This window comes from Numida meleagris, chromosome 2, assembly GCF_002078875.1.
Source record: "Numida meleagris isolate 19003 breed g44 Domestic line chromosome 2, NumMel1.0, whole genome shotgun sequence".
NCBI lineage: Eukaryota > Metazoa > Chordata > Aves > Galliformes > Numididae > Numida > Numida meleagris.
In genome coordinates this window covers 18,299,363-18,320,699 of record NC_034410.1, presented here as the reverse complement: position 1 = coordinate 18,320,699, position 21,337 = coordinate 18,299,363, and the positions used below count along the sequence as shown (strand labels likewise).

General features: G+C 43.2%; 1 protein-coding gene and 1 long non-coding RNA gene across 3 annotated transcripts in view; both read left to right on the top strand.

Moving 5' to 3' along the window:
* On the top strand, positions 900 to 7,730 carry LOC110394760. Its single transcript, XR_002435862.1, has 3 exons — positions 900 to 1,084; positions 4,540 to 4,657; positions 7,530 to 7,730. It is a non-coding gene; the product is annotated as an uncharacterized LOC110394760 (long non-coding RNA).
* PLXDC2 (plexin domain containing 2) overlaps positions 12,846 to 21,337 on the top strand; it is a 246,368-nt gene continuing 237,876 nt past the window's right edge. For both annotated transcript variants that reach the window (XM_021387768.1, XM_021387767.1), the window contains exon 1: positions 12,846 to 12,988. In XM_021387768.1, coding sequence (XP_021243443.1) covers positions 12,880 to 12,988 — 109 coding nt within the window. In that variant the 5' untranslated portion in view covers positions 12,846 to 12,879. The remainder of the gene's footprint in view (positions 12,989 to 21,337) is intronic.

Below are 21,337 nucleotides of genomic sequence, written 5' to 3'. Positions count from 1 at the left end.
CACAAATCAGACGTACTAGCAATTACTACTGTGTTCTTTGGGACAATTCTGAGTTAAGTACCCACTGTTGTATATCACAGTTTTTTTCTGCAGGAAGAGGAATACCGGGAAGGTTTGAAAAATCTGACAGTTAAGATGCCTGAAAAATTACTGGAAATTAACTTTTCTTGCTACAGGGAGATTTTTAAGAGCTAGTTAGAGTAGTGCAAGGGAATAGGAGAATAGCATTGAAGGCAGCCCAAGACTCCTGTCCTACCTTCCAAGGAAATGGTTGGCCGAAGGAGTTCCTCAACAGAGCCACGGACAGCACTCTACGCTGCTTATCTCAGTTGCTAGAAGTTAGTATATTTGGGTGGGGGGAGAGGGGGGAAGACACAGCAGTCCATATTGTGGTTAATAGGATAATCCATTTATATACCAATACAATACATATGCTGTGCATATAGTGAAAGAGATTCTGGAGTTTCCTTCACTTTTTTTAATAGTATTTGTGAAGATCCTGATATCTCTGATGCTGCACTAATCACACCGCCAAGTCTCACCGCTTATCAAAGCAGCCTTTAGATAACTTGCAGATGAGACATGACAGTGGACAATCCATTATCCTCTTTGCTGGTTCTTTTGTCTTCTGAACAAAGGATTTAATGCAAATAAAGCTGAATCCAAGAAGTAGCAGCAAGAACTACTGTTTTGAAAATGTTTTTTTTCAAACTTGAATGGAATGAATGTGCCTTTTCTGCATGTTCTATGGAGAGAGGGCAAGATGTAGAGTGTGAGATGAATAATGTCCTGACTTGGTGGAAGAAAGTTGCTGTAGGGAGTGATAATATGGGGGGAAGAGGGAGAGAAGAGGGCAGGAAAACTGACTACAACATGAGGAAGGTAAGAGAATCCTGTTCTTTGCGTAAAAGCTATGGGGGTGGTAGAAATCAGGACATCCTCAGCATATGTCCTGCAGATTGACAGACACCAGGTCATCCAGGTTCTGAAACACAGGAACAGCGTAATCTACTACACGGCGCCCCCTACCAACAGCGAGTGGAATCTCACAGCCCCTGTATGGCCCTCACAAAAGTTCCATAAGGTAAGGACAGGGTGTTTTCTGAATTTCTCAGTTGGAGTGTAGGATATTACTTGCTTGTGGTTTGCAAAATGCCTGTGCTAAGGAAGGAGCTGAGTCTAGTTATCTTGAATGCTTAGTCTGTGCTGTAAGTGCTGGGTCCGTGTTTCCTATTTAGAAGTTACAGCTGCTCGAGGACCTTGATAAATCAGGCTAATGAGACTGCTTGCAGTTATCTCTCTCCACTAATCTTAGGGAACATATTTTCCCTCACCTGAGCCACGATGTTTTTCAGTTACAATCGCATCACCTTCTGCAGGCATTAGAAAAATGTTGAATTCTTGTATTAGGAAAAAACATGAATTCTAGAATTGCAGGTAGAAAGGAAGGCAAAGTATATACTGAAGTGAAAAAGTAAGACAAACAACATTTTATATATATATATATATACACACGCACAAAAACACTTACTGAAGCTTTAAAGCTTGGAGGATAGCTATCTTCTCAGAAAGAAAAATAAAATTTTACCAAGGATTTCATACTATGTTGCAGATTTAATGTCTTGCAAGTGCAGTTCAGCAGCTGCGAGAAGGAAATGTAGGATGTTAGAGCAGCTGCTTCTTTGAAACTCTATATCCAAGTACAAACTACAGTGATCAGAAAGTAGGAAAGGGACCAACGAATATCAAATTCATCACTACATATGTGATATAAGAAAAGTGAAGAGGCCTTCACTTTTCTTACTTCAGGAATCACATGAGAGAAGGTAAGGGCTTGTATTTAAGGAATGTGTACAGACAGACTACTCCACAAAAGAGTCAATCCGTAGAGAAACAAACATATGGGAATAATCATTGTGGAGGCATTTGGTAAACTTTGATTGTAGATACTGAAATGGAGAAAGCTACTAAAGAAAACATTTGAGGAAGGGGAGGAGCAGGAGAGCATGAAGAAAGTGGAAGATGAAGTTCTAAGCAACTGTGCACAAGCTGTATTTATGCGTAACCAGGAAAAAATCCTGATTTTAAACTCTTGCCAAGAGCTGGCAGTATTTCACAGTGGCTAATAAGGAGACTGTAAAGATGCTTTGAAAGATCGCATATTCATATGCTAAATAAAGCTTGCACTGAGCTCAAATCAGAAAGAATTAACTCACAACTGTCTTCCTACCAGAGAAACCTGATCGTACGCTTTCTAGAAGGCAGAAGTGTAGATATGTACTAACTCCTACCTTTTCCATCCTAAATCAGTTTTGTAAAATCTCAAAGTCTTTGTCACACTAGCTGATGATTTCATTTGTTTCATCTGATTGTTATCTAACAGAAGTAAAAGTAATGCAACATGTCAGACTTGGCTCACTTAGTTGTGTCAGGAAAGCTGTGTGGGGGAAGAAGATTTGGGGGTATTAGTCAACAGCTGGCTGAGCATGAGCCAGCAGTGTGCCCAGGTGGCCAAGAAGGTGAATATCCTGGCTTGTATCAGAAGCAGTGTTGCCAGCAGGAGCAAGGAGGTGATTATCCCCCTGTACTCAGCACCGATGAGGCCACAACTCAAGTCCGCTATTGGGCACCTCACTGCAAGAAAGACTTTGAGGTGCTGGAGCATGTCTTGAGAAGAGTAAAAAGCTGGTGAATGGTCTGGAGCACAAGACTTACAGGGAGCGGCTGAGGGAACCGGTATTATTTAGTCAGGAGAAGAGAAGGCTCGGGGGTGACCTTTATGGCTCTCTACAGCTACCTGAAAGGAGGTTGTAGTGAGTTGGGGGTAGGCCTCTTCTCCCAGGTAACAGTAAGAGGGTGAGAGGCAATGGCTTTAAGTTGCACTGGGGAGGTTCAGGTTGGATATTAGAAAAAATTATTTTCAGAAAGAATGGTGAAGCATTGGCACAGGCTGCTCAGGGAGGTGGTGGAGTCACCATCCCTGGAGGTTTTCAAGAAACGTGTGGTGCTGAGGGATGTGGTTTAGTGGGCATAAGGCCATCTGAAATGTAAATTGAGACTGTAAGACTTTCCCTGTTTCTTTCAACGGTTGAAAGAAACAGTGTTAGCTATATGAACTGTTATGAGAATTGAACAAAATACTGAATGTAGATAAACATGCTGTTTTCCTTCCTAAGAGATGGAGGGGGGGGAAGACAGTTGTGCATGTATCCAAAACTTGAAACGTGATTTTTAAAAAAGAACTGTAGTAAATAGCATGCTCTGAAAAACGTTTGGGGAGAACTACTCAACTGTCAAACTTCTAAAAACAATTCACTTTAAAGACTTACAATCTGTTTATCATGTAAATACGTCTGACACAGACATATTTGCACAGTCCACAGTTTCTAACTTCTTTTGCTTCAAAACACCATTATTTATGAGAGGATAAAAAAAGATAAGGGGAGACACAAAGAAAATATAGAAGAAGAAAGAAATGGATGGTGGATTATAACAGAGAGAAACTTCATTTTCAGAATGGAGTTTGACTTGTGATGCTGATTGACCCATGTCTTTGAGGTACATTCCATAGTATGGAAATTTTCACCTACCAAAATAACAAATAAGGTTAATTTAAGGTAAAAATCCTCAGACTTTATGCAAGAGTATAAGCTTTATGGATTTATTATTTCTTACAGAAAGGAACATGAGAGAAATATTTATTTTGCATAATTTGCTTGCCTTGTACTATTAAATAGCTGCTTGGTGCCAGCACAGCAATGTGGGCTGAAGAGAAACTACAGGTGAGCTAAGACTTCATGAGTTAGGCTTTAGTTATTGCTGCATGTCCTCTGTCCCTAAAAATTAACTGCTTCCAAGTCTAGTAAACTACAGCCTCTTCTTGTTTTCTAGTATTCAAACACTGGTAGTTCAAGATGCTATTTTCTGTTTTCATTTCAAAAAACCTTTTTGTTTACTATCTGTATATGCAAAGTATGTTTTTTGTTTGCAGTGTTCATTGTGAACTAGAAATAAAAGGACCTAATTTTTCTTGATCTTAGCAGAGCAACTTTGCTGCTTGTAGCTGGGCAATTCAGACTTCACTGTGAAGCATAAAACTGAGAGGACCATGATCTCAGGAAAAAAAAATATATATACTTACTGAGTATATATTGTTTGCATGTTTTTACTGCATGCTTGTATAGGACCCCTACTGTGAATTGGTCACACAACTATAATGATGATCTCTTTGAAGACTTACTTCTTTGGCATTACATGAATGACATAAATGCAACAAACTGAAATTGTAACCAGGGATTAAAAAAAAAAAACAAACAAAAACAGAGAATTTATATTTAGTTCATGGAAAACAATAACTTATTTGAGGCTAATAAGACTTCTCTAAGTAGCATTGTACAACTGCTACTGTGAAATGGTTTTGGTTTTTCCTGATCATGTGAAATAAGGTTGTTCAAAACTCATGTTACAAGGAAGAAGTTGACAAAGAAATTTACTGAATATTTCCAAATCAAGCTCATGACCACACATTGATACCTACAGCCTCAACATTTTTGCATGAACTGGTGGTTTGATCTGGACACCTGACAGCATTACAAGAAAAAAACATTCCATAATATGGGGTTTCCTGATGACATCAGCTGCTCACCCTTTGCCAGTGGTAAGTATGGTTTATGTTCCCACACACCTTTGTTTTAAAATCTGATTCCTGGTGGTAATATACAGATACAATTTGGCACAGAACTCAGTTCATTTTCTGAGATTCCCAAACATATCTCAGGCTTTCAGGCACCTCAAGTGATTGTCAACCAGACCAGTTTGTTGGAGAACTTCTGATTTATTGGAAGGGCCTGAGCTCATCTTAAACATCACAACATCAACAGAAAAAAAATAGCTCAGTTCGACAAAAAAGTAAAAGGTTCTTAATCACAAAATTGGAAAACATAACTGTGCAGTTCTGCATCACATACCTGTAAACTTCTTCCATAGCTGCTTCAGTGACTTGGCTGACAGGAGGCAGACCTGGCATGTTAGCATCTTCTGTTTTTATGTCTGGCTTGTTTTGGAGAACCTTTTGAGTACCCATCTAATTTGAAATTAAGCAGGAGTCTCCTTCTCACTTTAGATCTCTTTTCCTACTTCCATTATCTTGTAAGACTGCACTAAGGTGGTTGTAGTAACTTAGTCTTCTCTTCCCCTGCTCTTTATCTTGCATTAAATAAATGCAACAACACTGGATGTTTCCTGAACTTATCTCTGGGATTTAGTGTTCTTCAATTAACATTAATTAAATAGCCCTTCTGCAAATGTTAATGTTTTCAAGACTGTTAGATGAGAAATATTAGCTGTAAATGTGCATTATTAAACTCCTTAATCTCTAGGTATACACTGAAGTCTTCACAGGGGCTCTATGTGACCTAGCACCTGTCAGATGTGTTGATGTTAATAGTAGATAAGATTTGTATCCAGAATCACTTTGTCCTACACCTTTTTGACAGCATTAGGGGCATGCAGTGCCACAAAAACAAGCAATATAAATAGGGTCACCCTGAGGTAAACATGTTAAGGATGTTGAATTGTTGCCACTGAGTTTAAAAGAGGATGTAATTGTCTCTTTCCACTGTCTAGACATCCAAAAGAGGTTGTCAAGACTACAGCTGCAGTTTACTAAGAATCTGCTTTTGCTCCATGGGGAGAGCTTAAACTTTGAGATCAAAGTGTCATGATGAACACTTAGCTGGCATGGATTTCTGACATGAAAAATCATCAAGTGCTATTCTTTGCTGGACTGTGGATCACCATTTCTCTCATTAGGCACGCAGCCAGGCTTCATGGTGTATGTGGAAGCTGCAAAGACTCACATCTGGATGTTTGTACAGGGGCTAAGCTGCTTAGGGGAAGATCAGATCAACATGTAGGGGCAAATCATAGGGAGACGTCACTGCAAAGATGAGTGGCAGCTGTCAGAAGGCAGGTCTTACTGCCTGGGGAAAGCCTATTGCTTAGAAGATGGGTACACTTACCTGCAGTGAAATAATTCTTGTTTCTGAGAGACAGGAACCACCACAGAAGCATTTCTCCATCTGCAAAATCCAAGTAGTGACCACTTCAAAACAAGATAAAAGGAGACGTTGATCTGCCTTAGCCTCCAACTGTTCCTAGAGTTTTCTACTTCTTGAAGACTACCTGGCAAAGTAGTATTGCCACAACAAGTGGAAGGAAGAAACCTGCTATGTTACACTCTTCTTTGAAGATATATCCTCTCCTTAAGTCTGCTATCAGCATGTATCACAGTGGCATTTTGCAAATCTGCTGTGTGTTCCTACACACCAAATGTTTATTACGCATTTTAAGATGTTCCATCAGAACACATGGGAAAATATGCTAAGGTATCTGGCCCAGCTCTGTATAGAAGGTGATTCAGTCCAGTCCAGTGGAACCAGTTTTTAAAAAAAGATGTCTCTAGCAAACTCCATTCTCTAGCTGAGGCCACTGCCTCTGTGACTGTTTAATTGGCCATGTCCCTACTTGCCCACCTTGGTGTGGTCTTGGAAAGCCTATGCCAAAGATGAAAGTTGCTGGCATGCTTCTGAAGCGGGTTTCAGGGCATATGTATGCCATTCCTGTGAGAAGTTCAGGCTCTTCAGGTATGTGGAAATCAGAAAACCCTTTCAGAGGTCAAATGTGGCAAAGTGGAGACCAGAGAGGACCGAGGAACAAAAGGGCTGCCTTGCAGCTGAAAATTCATCTTCCCATCTTTGGAATTGGGCAAATCTCTTCCGAAGTGCATAATGTAAACTTCCTGTTTATTAAAACTGCACAGAGGAAAAGATATGCACTTGAGCATGAGTTGTGGTCTTTAACCAGACTGCACCAGCTAGGGAGACTTGGTGATTTGTTTGTTGTTGGAGAAAGACCCTTCAATATTTCTTCTTGAAATCAGGCACCTTCTTGCCAAGAACATGGCAGAAGGGATGCTATGAGTGGGTAGACAAGAGCGATGCAGGGAAAAACAGAACCCTAATACCACAAAGTGTTAATACAGCAAAATGCTACACTGCTTTTAAAAAAGAGCACATGCTGTCTAATGGGACTTGTGTGCTTGTCTAAGCTATGCAAATACCACATAGATGTATGTGGGGCCAGAACAAAAGCAGGACTTACATGTTTGATGAAAAGGCAGGTAGAAAGGAAAGAGGAAAGGTCAACATTTAAAAGAAAAAATAAAAAGCTTGTATTGTGAGACAGGAGCTTGTGTTGGGGAGACAGGGAGATGAGAATATGGAATACAAGACAGGATAAAGGTGTCTTACCTGTTGCATGACCCAATGCAGTGCCAGAAACAGCACTAGTAAAATTGGGTCATTTCTTTCATTCTTTCACTTTTATTTCTGTTTGCTTTCTCTTCTGTGTCATCCTTGAGCATCTTGCAGTTCTACAGTTTTAGTGTAGCCTGCTGACCAGCACTACACCATTAAAGTCAGCCCTGTCACAAGCTTTCGGAGTCCTCGCTGATTTTTCTCTGTCCTTAGGTCCTGTAGCTGTCACTGTACTGGATATATGATGAATGGAGGCCTCAGCCACAACCTTTGCTGGAGTTACAAGGATGGGACTTAGAACTCCCTGATCCTGTTCTGGGCTTTGCTGCCTTGCAGTTGTCAAAGTTGAGCAATGTCCCCAGAGCTTCTGGTCACAAGCAGGCAAAGGCATTGCTTGGCACAGTGTTGCTGCTGCCTGTATCAATGTTATTGCAAAAGCAGATTAATTGAAGGTCTCTGGGAAGCATCTCCAGTTCAGATAATTCTACTGGAGATGCTGTAGAAGCTGGAGCGTTTTGTTTTCTCATTTTGGAAGGGTGTGCCAAAAAAAATAAAAATCATACTCTTAAAATCACTACAGAGTTCAAGCAGGAATCAAAACTGGTTTGAACTGAATTTCTTATATAACCTCAGACATTATTCTGTTGTATGTTGTCTTGCTTGCTGAAATGTTTCTCTTTAATTTTTTTCCCCTCAGCCATGGGTGCTTTATCACTACAGGAGATAATGAGACTGAGTTCCAGTGGCTACCACACCATGAATCTGAACTGTCACTTTACACCCCTAGGAAGCACTCCGTAGCCATAGATTGAGGCAGAAGCATGAGGCAGTTCATGTGGGAGGTTTGTCATGCTGCTGTCCTAGAGATAAGCAGAAAGCTTCACTGAACAAAGCTGCACTAGCATTAACCACACAGCTCTTAGAGACAGCGTACAGGCACATCCTAATTAATCACAATTATGCAAACTCATGCATTTGCATATAGCACTGTGCACAAGGTTGCAGGGAATTTGGCAGCGATGCCTCCTGGCTGTGACTCAGCCAAGAAGGGAACCTCAGCACCTGCCCCAGGAAATCAGATAGAGAGATGAGACCCTGGGCTCTCCCAGCTGGGAACAAGGGAAAAAAACACAGGCTTGATTAAGGTTGCAGTGCAGCTTCTATTTCCCTACTTAATGAGGAAGCTACCCCTCTGCTTTACACTTTCCATCTGAGTTTTGCATGGCCCTTTAGTGATTCAGCTGAACTGCTGTGCTCCTCCTTTGAACTGGGAGAGTCAAAGGCAGCAGCCAGCTGGGCAGCATTCTGAATTCACAGCTCTAACACCTCACTTTGACTATGTGAAACTCAGTGCCTCAGCCAGATTCCCAGCAGTAACACTACTCCCCTTCCTAAGACCTACTCAGCTATCACCAGAACTCTAAAGGGAGGGAGGTGAATCTCAGTGCCAAACTGGCTGCAGGGCATTGGGGTCTCCATGCAGCCTCAATCTGTGATACTCATAACATTGAGCTGTTACTCAATGTTACACGGCAAGCTGTGTACTGCTTGCCGTGTAAAGGACACATCCTCAATTTTGTCTCTGTATGGACTGATGCAGGCAGATCAAGTATTATTTATGACTCTAGAATTATCTAGGTCTTCTCTCTGCAGCTGGGAAGCTAAGTAATTTGCTAGATGCTGCTCAGTTACAGAGGAAGATGGTGCTGGTTGTAGTATGTTTCTTATATGCAGGCACGATTCTCTGCAGCACAATTGCAAATGCAAATTCACTAAACAGGAAAACTCAATTTTGTTTGTTCTGGAAGGGAATACAGGGGTATTCTCCCTGCTCTCTCAGATGCTGCAGGTACCTGTTAGATCCTTTCTCCAAACGTAACAGAAATCCTCTCCTGACTCTTCCAATTCAAAAGCAGGTACCTTTCAGGCTGGCACTGACTGCTTACAGCCCCCAGCCTGCCCCACCTGTACCCACCCCAGCTGAGTAAATAACAGTATGTTAAAATGAGACATGCTGAAAACTTTGCTTTTTGTGATCAGAGACAATAAGACCAGAAGACACGTAGGCTGAAGAGGCCATGCCCATTTAACAAGCAAAAAAAATAAATTCATAAATGAATGTGTGAATGAGAGTGAGCACTTGAAAGTACTATGCTAATAGAGTACAATGAACAGGGAGAATGTTCCCACCTTTCTTTTCTGAATGACTGACGTTATAACCAGAGATGCTGGCGCTATGCAGGGAGAGAAAAATATTTGGCCATATCCTTATATGGCAAAAATGAAAGCATTCATGTTGATTTCTGTGGAACCAGTGCCACTGCAAGACACATCCCTCAGATAGGTGAGAGGAGCATGAGGATGGAAATACATGAGAGTAATGAAAAATGATCACAGGTACAGCCTCCCGAGCGAATACAGCTCAGGAAGCCTTCAAGAAGCTTTCCTTTCTGTTTTCCTTCTGGTTTATAAATAACAATGAACAAATATGCTTCTCTGCAATGAATGCCTCTCTAGCAGTGAGATGTTGTCATTAATCATTAATACATGTATCCTTGTTAGCTTTATTTTCAATGCAATACAGTGTTTTGCTTGTGGCTTTACACACAATTATGCCAAGATATAGCTGTGTGCCGATTGTCTTTTTGAATACAAGAGGGACAGTGCATACAGCCTTCATCGGAGGGCACCCTGAAGCACGAGGAGCACTGAATGCAGTGACTGTCTGCCACCCTCCCAGCGGGCACACTGCTAAACTGGTGCACAACTAGATGGAGCACTGCAAATTAGGACTGCAGGACCAAGATGTTGCTGGCACTTCTATCTGCAGCTGCACACTTCAGTTGGCTATCGCTAATCGTTAGCATACAGAGTTTTTGTCACCCATCTATGAAGAATATAAATCTGAAACTATAAATCTCTGCAAGACTGAGAAGCAGATTGAAAATGAAAGAAAATTTGACTTGCCCTCATTTAGGCTTTTCTCAACTATATATAGAGGGCTTAAAGGATTTATTATTGTATAGTTTAGCAAGATGTGCACTTTTTCTTCGAGTCAATCAAGCCTTTCTTAACATTTACTATAATATTATAATACGCTAATTTACGTTTCAAAAGAACAAAAGCACATGAAAACAGGCTTTGAACGTTCTCCAGCTCTTACTGTTCTTATTCTCATCTAACAATAATGCTGGCGAGATCTAACAATAACAGCTGAGAGAAGCAGTTCTTCCTTAGCACTGACTCCCCACCCCTTCCAGCAAAGGCCAAAAGCTCAGTAACCTGCTCGGCAGCTCCGATAATACTTGGGGGAACTTTAGCAATACCACTGAATGTCAAAGAACGTTTACTGGTATCAGCCTTCAGATATACAATAGGTTGCTATGTATATTGTATAGCAACACACAGAGGTTGCTCCAAAAGTAATGCCTCACATTTATTTCCAAGGAAACTATGACAAAGAGCACAATAACACTATTTGATAGAGCAAATTATCAGCTGCAAAACACTATTTTTCAACCTAGTCACCACCACTGGCTATGCATTTTCACCAGCCATGAACAAGAGTCTGCATGCTGCGCTTGTCAAAATCTGCACCAGTGGAGGTGACCCACTGTCGCCATCACCACTGCTGGCACGCACCACCCACCTCCTCAGTGCTCACATCCACTGTTTGGTCTCCATAAGCATTCAGCAATTGTCAGTGAATGCCAATGGGTGCCATTTTTTCCATGTGGAGGAATTCAATTCCACACCTTTGCATCAGCACTTCTGACATGACACCATTCTGTCAGCATGCCCCTCTGCTGCCATCTGTCACATGGCAACAACATGTAACAGGATACTGGTGGGAAGTTTCAACCTCTGCTGCCATACCACCAACATCCGCCTCTGACATTGTGGACCAACATCATTAAATAGGAGGCATTACTTTTGGAGCAGCCCTCGTAAAGTCTAATATTTTTGTTTACATGTCAAATATTTCTGCTCATACTTCAACTATACTTCTCAAAACCACAAGCGTTCTGCTTTCATGTACACATAAGTGCATCAAACATTAAAGAGCTAGGCAATTACAATGGGGCTGATGAATTCTTAATCTCACGAGCAGTGGTAAATTGAGGGAGAACACGGTCTCGTCACTGGTCGTTCCTTTGTGATTAAGTATTAGTTATCTGCAGTGTCAAACATTCTGTAGCCCTATTTATTTAATTTAATTGTCACTCTAATTAATTTAATTATTTTGTAGCTAGGGTTGCGAGGTGCATTCACGGCTCTGTAGTGAGCTCCGCTGATTCCCAGCCCCGCACTTCGCCGAGCGGGTACAAAGCCGCCGCCTGGACCCGCTGCCCCTCTCGCTCGGCTGTGTGTGAGTGATGGATGTGCCCTCTGCTCGCTTGTGCCTCCACGCCGCTGTTCGCAGATTAACACAAGGGATGGGATAAATCACAGCGCGTTAAATTAAGCGTGTAGATCCATTGTTGGAGGACGGACCCCTCAGTCCTTGCACTTTTGGAGAGATGAGTGCACCTAAGCACCTCTGACTTGCAGAGGGAAAAGGAAGAAAAACAGAGAAGGGGTTTGCGGGGAGGGGGACGGAAGGGGGATGAAAGGAAGCTGGTTTCTCCGGAAGCCAAGTAAAAATATGGAGTGGTGGGAGGCGGTAAGGGGGTCTTGGAGGTTTGTCGCTCCGCGGAACGGACCCATCCTTACAAAGCAACTTTTGAACCTCCGGGTGAGGCTGGGCCCGGCCCTCCTCGTCCCGCTGAGCGACGGGCTCCGGCCGCGGGGCTGTGCTGCCGCTCCCCGGCCTCCCCCCGCGGCTCCGGGACAGCGCCTCCTGGGCCGAGCGGCAGCCGCGGAGCGGAGCGAAGCGCTTGCGCCCCGCCGAGCTCCGGGAGGCGGCAGCGGGGGCTGCACCGGGAGCCGAGGAAGCGCCCGCCTCCCTCCGCTGCCCTCGGCCTCGCGCTGACAGCCGCGGAAACCGCCCGAACGGGGAACTTGTGCGTCCCCGCCTGCCGCCCCCATCCCCTCCCGCAGCGCCCGCCCTCCGGGTGCTGCCCCCCAACCCCGGGGCCGGCACGCCGGCTCCGGCTGGAAGATTTCCCCGCTCGTCTTCCGCGGAGGGGTTTTGTCGCTCGCGGTGTGCCGAGGAAAGGCACCGTCCTCGAGGCACCCAAGCCTCACCCTGCGGGGGAAGGGAGTTGGGTGGGGGCAAGCCAGGAAGGGAGGATCTCAGCGGCTCTCCTAAAATCCATCAGCAGGCTGCGAGGAGGAAGAGTTTGGCACTTCGGAGGCGAGACTGGGCTTGTTTTCCCCAGCAGTGATGCCGCTGGACTGAGAACGGCGCGGCCGTGCAAGTTGGGGGGGACGGAGCCCTCCCCATCCGCCGCACCCCAGGCCCGCTCCAGCCCCCGCCGCCCCTCAATGAGAGCTCCTGCGAGAGGAAGGCGACTCGGCGCCTGCTAGGGCTGTTCCCCGCCGCCTGCCGGACTTCCCCACCCTCCGACGAGGAGCGGCGCGCACCCCGCACCCCGGAGAGTTGTCTCGGCAGCTCCGTGCTATGGCGAGGCTGCGGAGAAACAAACTAGCCGCTGGATTTCTATTACTTTTCCAGTTCCTGAGCGAGCGCTGCCACCTCGCCAGCGGGGAGACGCCGAGCCAGAGCCGCGGTAAGCGAGGCCGGTACCTGCCGGGCGGGGCAGCAGCGCCGGGCCCGGGGGGGTTCTGCGCCGCCTCTCCCAGCAGCACCGCGGGGCCCGGGGCCGGAGAGGGGGAACGCGTACTAGGGGTCGGCTGCCACTGCCCTCCGGGGTGACCGCGGTGCCGGCTTTGCATCCCTCCTTCGGGCTTCTCCGGGAAGAGCTCCCCCTCGCTTTATTTATTTATTTGAATGGGAACTCGGGACTTTCCTCCCCTCACCCTCAGCGAGAGTTGGTGCTGTTCTCCCCAGTCTCTCCGCGGGATCTCCGTAGCTTCCTTCCCGGCTCCCGGAGGAGAAGGGCTCTGCCGGGAATCGAGAGGGGCTCCGGCGCTCCCGGGAGCCCGAGGCAGTGGGGACGGTGGGCAGGGCGCCCGGTCCCCCCCTCCCCACAGCGGCGGGGCCCCGCTGCACCCCTGGCAGCGAACCGTGGGAGAGGCAAAGTTTCCCCGCATCTCCTGCCGGGAGAACCAGCGGGCACTCCGCTTCCCCGGTAGCTCGCAGCCCTCCCTAAAATACAAGCGCTGAGAGAAGAGGGAGAGGGATCTTGGAGCAGCCCCTGAGGGCTGTGGGAGCTGTAAGTTCAGAACGAGAGGTTTGCCCTGCTGCCTAAGTTTGGTTGCGGTGATGTAAGGATTCTCCTGGAGGCACCTGTTAGTGCGTGGCACATAGCACCTGCGGTGCGTTTCACACCGCGTGGGGCTCCCTGCTGACCGCCAAAGCCTCTGCGTCCCGCATTCCTGTGCTGCGGAGGGCAGAGCTGCCGAGGGAAGCTCGGTGCGTCTGCAGATAGGTATTTGAGTAGTGAGCGAGGAAAAGCTCGGTTTTGCATATCAGGGGATCTTGCTGTGGCAGCTTCTACCTTTTATCTCTATATATGTATTTGTAAAAGCTCTGCTTTTGTGTTTGAAGTAACAGACAGTTCATTACCAGCTGAAATATGTCCGTAGTGTACCAGAGCTGCCTCTTCCTCCTTTCCTGAAAGGTCTGGTATAAACGTGCAGAGTTCTGGGGTCACAGAGTAAGTGCCCCAAACAGGAGAGCCACAAGAGCCCACAGCAGTGCCAGCTGAGACGTGCTGGGCAGAAGGGACTTTTCCCAAACAGGGGCCTACTGCTGGGTTGGGAATGGCTAAAGGACCAGGTAGCTCAGTAGGTTGCTGGGGGCTCATGTGGGGCCAAAGGGAAAAAGCAGGAGACTGTCCATGTAGTGCTGTGAGATGCACGTTGTTGCTCCCGGGGCTTTGGATGGCAGTTGTTGGTGTTTGGTAATGTTATCGGCTGAAACAAAAGCGTGGCTGTGAGAGTACAGAGAGAAAATGACCATGTGGTGTGGCAGCAGACTGAGTTTACAAAGTTAATTAATCTATTGCCATGGTACCTTTAAAAGAAAGTGTTGTTGCTGACTAAATGAAATACAGTTTATCAGTAGACAAAGAATCGCTGCTCTGCTCATGCAGGCTGTTGAGTTGTAATAGTCAGCAAGGTCTGCGCCAGGAGGTGCTAAGCAGAAGCTGTACCAGCAGCTTGCTTATCCCTAAGTCATTCGTTAGTGGCTGGTGCATTACTGAGCACAGCGGGAAGTAGCAAGGAGTTAAGAATAAGCAGATGTTACCTTGATAAGTAATGCATTCTGAAGAAAATATGTGAAGAGATTGTTGCCTTCTGCTGCTAAGGTGGACAATATGATGCCAGTTTGGACAGATAGATGTCTATAACCATGAGGTCTTCTCCTTTTTGACATGGATAAAAAGTTTGCATGATGACAGCAATACTCAGATGTCATTAGCATAATGAGAGTCACATTTAACACGTTTTCATCGTTATGGGTTTTTTTATTTTAATATATGTTGCTTTTCTACAGTATATATCTCAGTATATAGGCTGTGTCTAATGAGTAAGAAGATAACAATTATTAAATAAAGCCAGAGGGACTCAACTTCAGGTTCTGTGAGCCAAAATAGAAGAGATGTTTCAGAGTTTCACTCTATTTAGCATCCAGTGTATCCCTTTGGAGGAGCTCAGATAAAACCTTTGAAGAATTAAAGTAGAAACCAAATCTTTGAAGTAGGATACTTAAGGGGAAGCTGGTTCTGATATGTTCAGTGGCAAAACTCCATATTGAAACTGAATGAGATTAACAGTGTCAAGAAATTTAAATATTAAGTATGCCCTCAAGAGCTAGAGCCAGGAGAGGGTATCTGAGGATGGCAACAAAGGGCTGCGACATGATTTCAACAGAAACTAGGGGGGAAAAAAAACACAAACCCACCAATAAACACATACATACTATTTCCCCCCCCCCCCCAAGTTCCTAGAATTTCCTCCCTGGGTACAATCAGGTCGGATCCATTGAGGCGAAGCCGTTTCCCAGGCATGCCGGCACTCGCCTGCTGCCCCTGAGTGATGTGTTAGAGCCAGGGCTGCGGTGAGCGAGGAGCGGGGCTGTCCCCGCCAGAGGGCACCGCGGCTGCTGCAGCTTCCTCTGCGTCCGGGGAAACGCTCTGCATCAAGTATGAAAGTTCTTAAACGTAAGGTTCGTATTCAGCGTGTGTTTGACAGTAACTGAACGGCTTTCAGCGAGCTGAAGCAAAGTGCTCTTTTGAAAGCTCGCCCAACAATTAGGGCTCCCGGGTGTTTGAGTGAGGGCTAGCTGCTTGTTGAAACGTTGCAACAGGAAGCCGTGAAAACGTTGTGTTCTTTAGCTAACTCAGTCAGAATCAGGAGGCTGTTATTGCAATTTCTCTTCTGTCAAAGCATATTCCGGGTATAATTTATACTCATTGGACTGCTGCTGTCTCCAAGCATTGCCTTTCAAAGAGGGGTAGAATTACTTTTATGGGATAAACTACTATTAGTGTTTATTTAGTATTTATCTACTGGAATAGTCACATACTTGTACTGCTTGAGTTTACTCTGTTTAAAATAGCACCGTCACAGGTGAGCACCTGCAGCTTTTATCTTAGAAGAATCAAGTGAATTATGACTTAAGACAACACATGTGCCAGAATTTTTTTCCCTTTGCATTCAAAATTACTTTTTGTTGTTGTTGTTTCTGCACACGGTCTATAAGTAGAAATGATAACTGAAATATCCCAATGACATTTACGAGTAAATCCTATTTGCATACCTCATGTGTTTTACCAAGAATTCCCTCTGAAGAAGTAATCTCTTAACTTTCAACCTGGTTCTTCCTTTTATTTTTTTTTCCAGTTTTTGTAATCCTCATTTCTTATGAAAGTGTGGTTTGAAGTATTGCTAACAAATAGCAGATAAATTAAGGCCATGATAAGGTTGACTTAGTTATTAAAGTCATTTTCATAGAAAATCATTTCCACAAATTTAGAGTGAGAAAAACAGTCATAGTTCAGTGAAGGTTTGAAAATCCCCTGAGGAAAACAATGTTTCTGTTTGGTTGTAAATATTCCTCCTTGCAGTTTTCATACTCAGAGAGGCACTTAAAACCCAGCAAGCACTTGACTCCAAAGCTAGCTCTTGTCTGACCCATAACTAGAAGTTGACTGTAAATAACAGGGAAACCTTCTTCCTACACTGTAGACATATAGGAAATGACAAAATGGTCTTTATATTTGAAAAGTCCTTTCATTGTGGGCAGCAATTTATTAGCATCACATAAAGGCTGTTTAAAGCAAAACACTGAAGCAACGACTGCTGTGCTGAATACCACGTTCCTCTGCAAACCATTGCAGTTCACTAAAGCTGTTTCCTGTAGGACAAGAGACTCTTGAGGCCACGAAAGAAGTAGATGAGGGAATTCATAATGTCAGGTAATGAGAGAGATCCACTGAGAAAAATAGTCACAGACTATTTCTAGTGTTAGTTATTCATGATGTGTGAGTTAGCACATTCATTACAGTGTTTTGGCCCAGTGGAGCAGGGCTGTTGTTCCCTGCACCTGCACTGACCTCAGGAGATGGAGGTTTGGACCTGGAGTAGTGTTTCCTGCAGGACTATGGGATACTGCGCAGTGATGCCACAAAAGCTGCTTTGCTTTAAATTACGCTAGTGACAGATATCATACCAAAAACACCCTCAGTCTGAATACTACTGGTTTTCTCCATCAAGGAATTGAAAAAAATATATTTTTCTTTTTAAAAGAAACTTCATCATTTGACTCTCTTTTTCATAGAAGTCACTGTGGGTTTTTTGGGCTCTCTGAAGTACTGAGCAGTGATGCTGTTTGTAACTCTGAAAGCACTGGCAACAAGAAAACTCTATAGCTGCCCCAGTTTCAGAACCAGTTGAGGCTATAGTCTGTGTGTTGGTGTAACTGCTATGAGCGCGTTTCAAGTTCCCAGTGTGGTTCATGCTTCCTAAGGAAAATGAATACCAATGCAATTTGAGAAGGTAGTAGTTAAGGTAAGCGTGTGCTGGGGCCCTGCGCACAGGGAAGTGAACAAAAGGTCATTTGACAGGAGTATTTCTCATCTAGTACGAGGAAATGTTGTATGCTTGGCAGCAGTGTGAAATTATATCCAACTATTAGGTTTGATGAGGGCTGAGCTGGGAGTGTTAATGTGGTGCAATTGGCAGATGTCGTATTTACTAAACCAGAGAATTGCATAATCACAGCAGGAACTCAAAGAGCCCAGGAGATTACTCTCCATGGAAAAGTATGCAGACAAGCCATGCTAAGTGCACGTGGGTTTTGTTTTCGTTTGTGGCTTCTGAAAAATGATCTTAAAGCATTGCTGTGAGGTAATGTTTGGGAGTGCTCGGCGCCATGTGTCATCATGGAACACTTCTGCTTCCTCGCTCTTCTCTTCCTCATCCAACAAATAAACAAAGCCTCAGTTAGCTCCACTTGCTGTCAGCACTGGTCAATCAGTTGTGCTAAATGTCCTTGTAAATTCTGGATTTGAAAGAGCTTGTGTAACATGTTCGTCTCCCTTCACCAAAAATCAGTGCGTAGGTGTGTTCTTTCAAGCTGGATTTGGCCCAGTGTTTTTCTCTTCTAAAACAAGCATGTGCAGCAAGTTCTTAGACTGGATTCAGGGTCAGGCTTAGCACTTGACTTGAACACATAGTTTTAAAAGTAGCAAACTTTATGGCTGGATGCATCAAGAGAAATGTAAGGATAAATATGGAAATACAAGACATACAGTGATGCTATCTGCTCTGCTCTGCAGTCATAAGATCCCAACAGGAATATTCACTTCAGTTCCAAGCACTGTAGTTCAAGAAATAAACAGAACAGTTGGACAGTGCCATATGAAGAAAAACTAAGAGAAATGTTAGAGAGGATGAAACTAAGAGGTGACTTGTTAACAAGCTTCAAGTACATAAAAAAGCTTCTGCAGTCACAGGAATAAGTTGTCCTCAACAAAAAATAATGACTTAAATTGCAACAGGGTGGATTTCTAAATGATAAAGATATGGAAGTAGATTATCTCTGAGTAGACTTCATCACTGAAACAGGTTAGATAAACATATGTTTGAAATGTCATCCTGTCCAGAAAGGCAGCTGTTCCTGCCTTGGAGCAAATGGCTGGATGGTTTGACCTTTCAAGGTCTCTTGTAGCTATCTTGAATCATTCTGTGCGAGTAGTTTTAAGTTTGTAAGAGTTCACCTTGAACTCAGCAGCTAGATAAAATTCAAGCATGAGCTCAAGTGCTCTCTTAGCTTGAGGCCTCTGTCCCTCATTTGTCAATGATATGCATGGCTGTAATGTGATTTTCACTTGTACTTTCTGTAGCTGCAGACAAGGGAAGACATTTAATATGCTGTTTGGTAGAGTTTTAGTGTTGTGAAATAAGGCTTTTAAAATGAGGTCTTATTCTAACTTGTTTTTGCACTTATCTTTTAATACTAACACTACCTAGGTTGCATTATAAGCAGGTAATTCTTTTATTTAAAAGATGTTCTCACAGAGACGTTCTTGGACTTTAAGCAGACATCACTTCTTCTGTTTATTTAGTAAGAAATCTTTGACTTGAATAGGACGAGTTCCACAAATTGAACATACAAACCTTTCAATTAAAACTAAGTTTGGTAATATTTCAAATGTATGTTTTATGGTGAATGCTAGGAGCTATGGTCCATTTCTTTATAGATATAACTAAACCATTTGAAAGGGCTGATTATATTGCAGGGATGGAATACCATTTGTAGTTTTTACTGCAGCTTTCCTTAACAGCTGTAGTTACTAAGGCACATTCTTTTGGAAGTTTCATCTAAGCAGCATGGCTGGCTCCAGAAGTTGAATAGAATGCAGTGGTTGTCCAGTAATGAGCACTTAGAACTGTATTTTTTTCTTGTATTCAAGAATTACCTTTTTTTTTTTTTTTCATTGATTACAATATGAATCCTGAAAACATTGAATGAGCAGTAGTGCATCTGGGCTGAATTATTACAACTTTCCTCTTCACAAGAGTTGCTACTAGGCTGATTGTAAAAGGCAAGTATCATCCATCATAAATTCAGTCTCTTCTGAAAGGTGAAGAGTTTAAGAGGGGAATTCATTACTATGCTGGCTCTTCTTTCAATGAGTCAGCAATTTAACCAAAAATCCATTGGAAAATGTTGTTTTGGCATCCGTAGAAAACTGAGTGCAGGGACTCAAGTTGATTTGGAGGTTGGCAGGATTCTTTACTAATATAGTTGCTCTATGACATTCCCCAGCTGCTTGTTTCTGCTTTCACGTGTGGGTACTTGTGATTCTCCTTTTGAAGCCAGCCAGTATGTATTTGCAATGTAGCCTTAGTAACCCTGAGATATAAACCCAAGACCCTCTGTTAGCAATCCTTTTGTGGTTTAACAGTTTTCAGAGTAGGCTCTTTTCTCCCTCCTATACCCTCCTGTTGCCCTTCTTGCCCTCTTCAGGGATTGCTTCCTCCTCACTTGCAGTGGTTCAGTAGTTCATGTGGCTGTGCTGTAGGTCAGATGCATCAAATTTCTCATTAGGAGAGATTCTGAAGGTTGCCTCCCAAAAATACCTTCCAATTTCTGTTGTGCAAGGATTTTGAAACAGGCTCAACTATGCTAAGGCTGGCTCCATGAACAGTAAGAAGCCAAATTTAAGTCTACTGAGAGCTCTGCCTAGAGACAATTTTATTGCAGAATATGAAGTCCACTTCACCTTGGTCACTGCACCAGGACCATAGTGTTAGTATCCTACAGCACCGAGGTCACTGCTACTGTCAAGTTTCCTATTCATTCATTGAACACAACACATTCACTGAGTTCTTTTATTCACTTCCCTGTTTCTACCTCCATACATAACATAATGTGTTAAGTAAAGAACAAATAGACACAAACACAAAATCTTATTTAGTGCATCTTCATAGGGAACAGATTGAAGAGATCACAGTGTCATCAAAGATGAGGATAAAATGATGAGGGGAATGCATGCAGTATTTTTAAAGCTCACAGTATTGTAAATCCTCTTAGAAGAGTAGAAAAGCCTGGAAAAGTAAACTATCTGACTTCTCTTTAATACTATCAATTATTATACAAACTAAGTAAAAAAATATACAATGAAACAGGTTGAAGTTAGAAAATTATGTCAAATTTGACATGCCCCCATCAACTACTTCAAGTGGGAAGTGTCAAAAAAAGTAATTTTAAATTTCTTGTATTTATGGCGACAAAATGCTTCATTTCAAATTTTCATTTTGACTTTTAGATGAAAAATGTTTATACATCCTAATATAATCTAATTGAAAAGCACTTTTGCTTGGAGTTTGTGTGTGTGTGTATATATACATATTCATTTCATATTCTATAGCAAACATTGACCTTTTATTTTTAATCAGAACAAGATCAGAATTTTGACTTAGGGTGGGAAACTAATTTTCTAGTCATGTTTAAGGGAGATTTCTGACTGTTGAGAATTTGGCCAAGTAGGTGCTTTAAGAACAGACTATCTAATCTTGTAGAAAACTTACTGTTATTTGATGACAGGAAAGGGGAAAATAACCAAAAAATCCCCAAAAACTTGTCTTGATCATGCAGTTAGAGGTCTTTTCAGTTGATAACACATTTCTCGTTCAGGTTGCTTCTTCATTAATTTGATATTCATGAAGCAACTAGATTAAAAGAGAGCACATTTTCCAGATTGCGGATGCTGTAAAGATAATAGATTTATGGTTTATTTGCAGTGAAAGCATTTATGGACTAGAAGCTTAGCATTTGGTGTACTGCAGAAACTGACCTCAATATCAACACAGAATGGTTCCTATTTAAACATATATCTACTGATCTAGGCTGTAGTCTGAAAACAAAGAAAATGGATAGGGTGAGTAACTAATATAGATTAACATCAGTTGAATCTGTTAGATTAACAGTTGAATCTGTTATC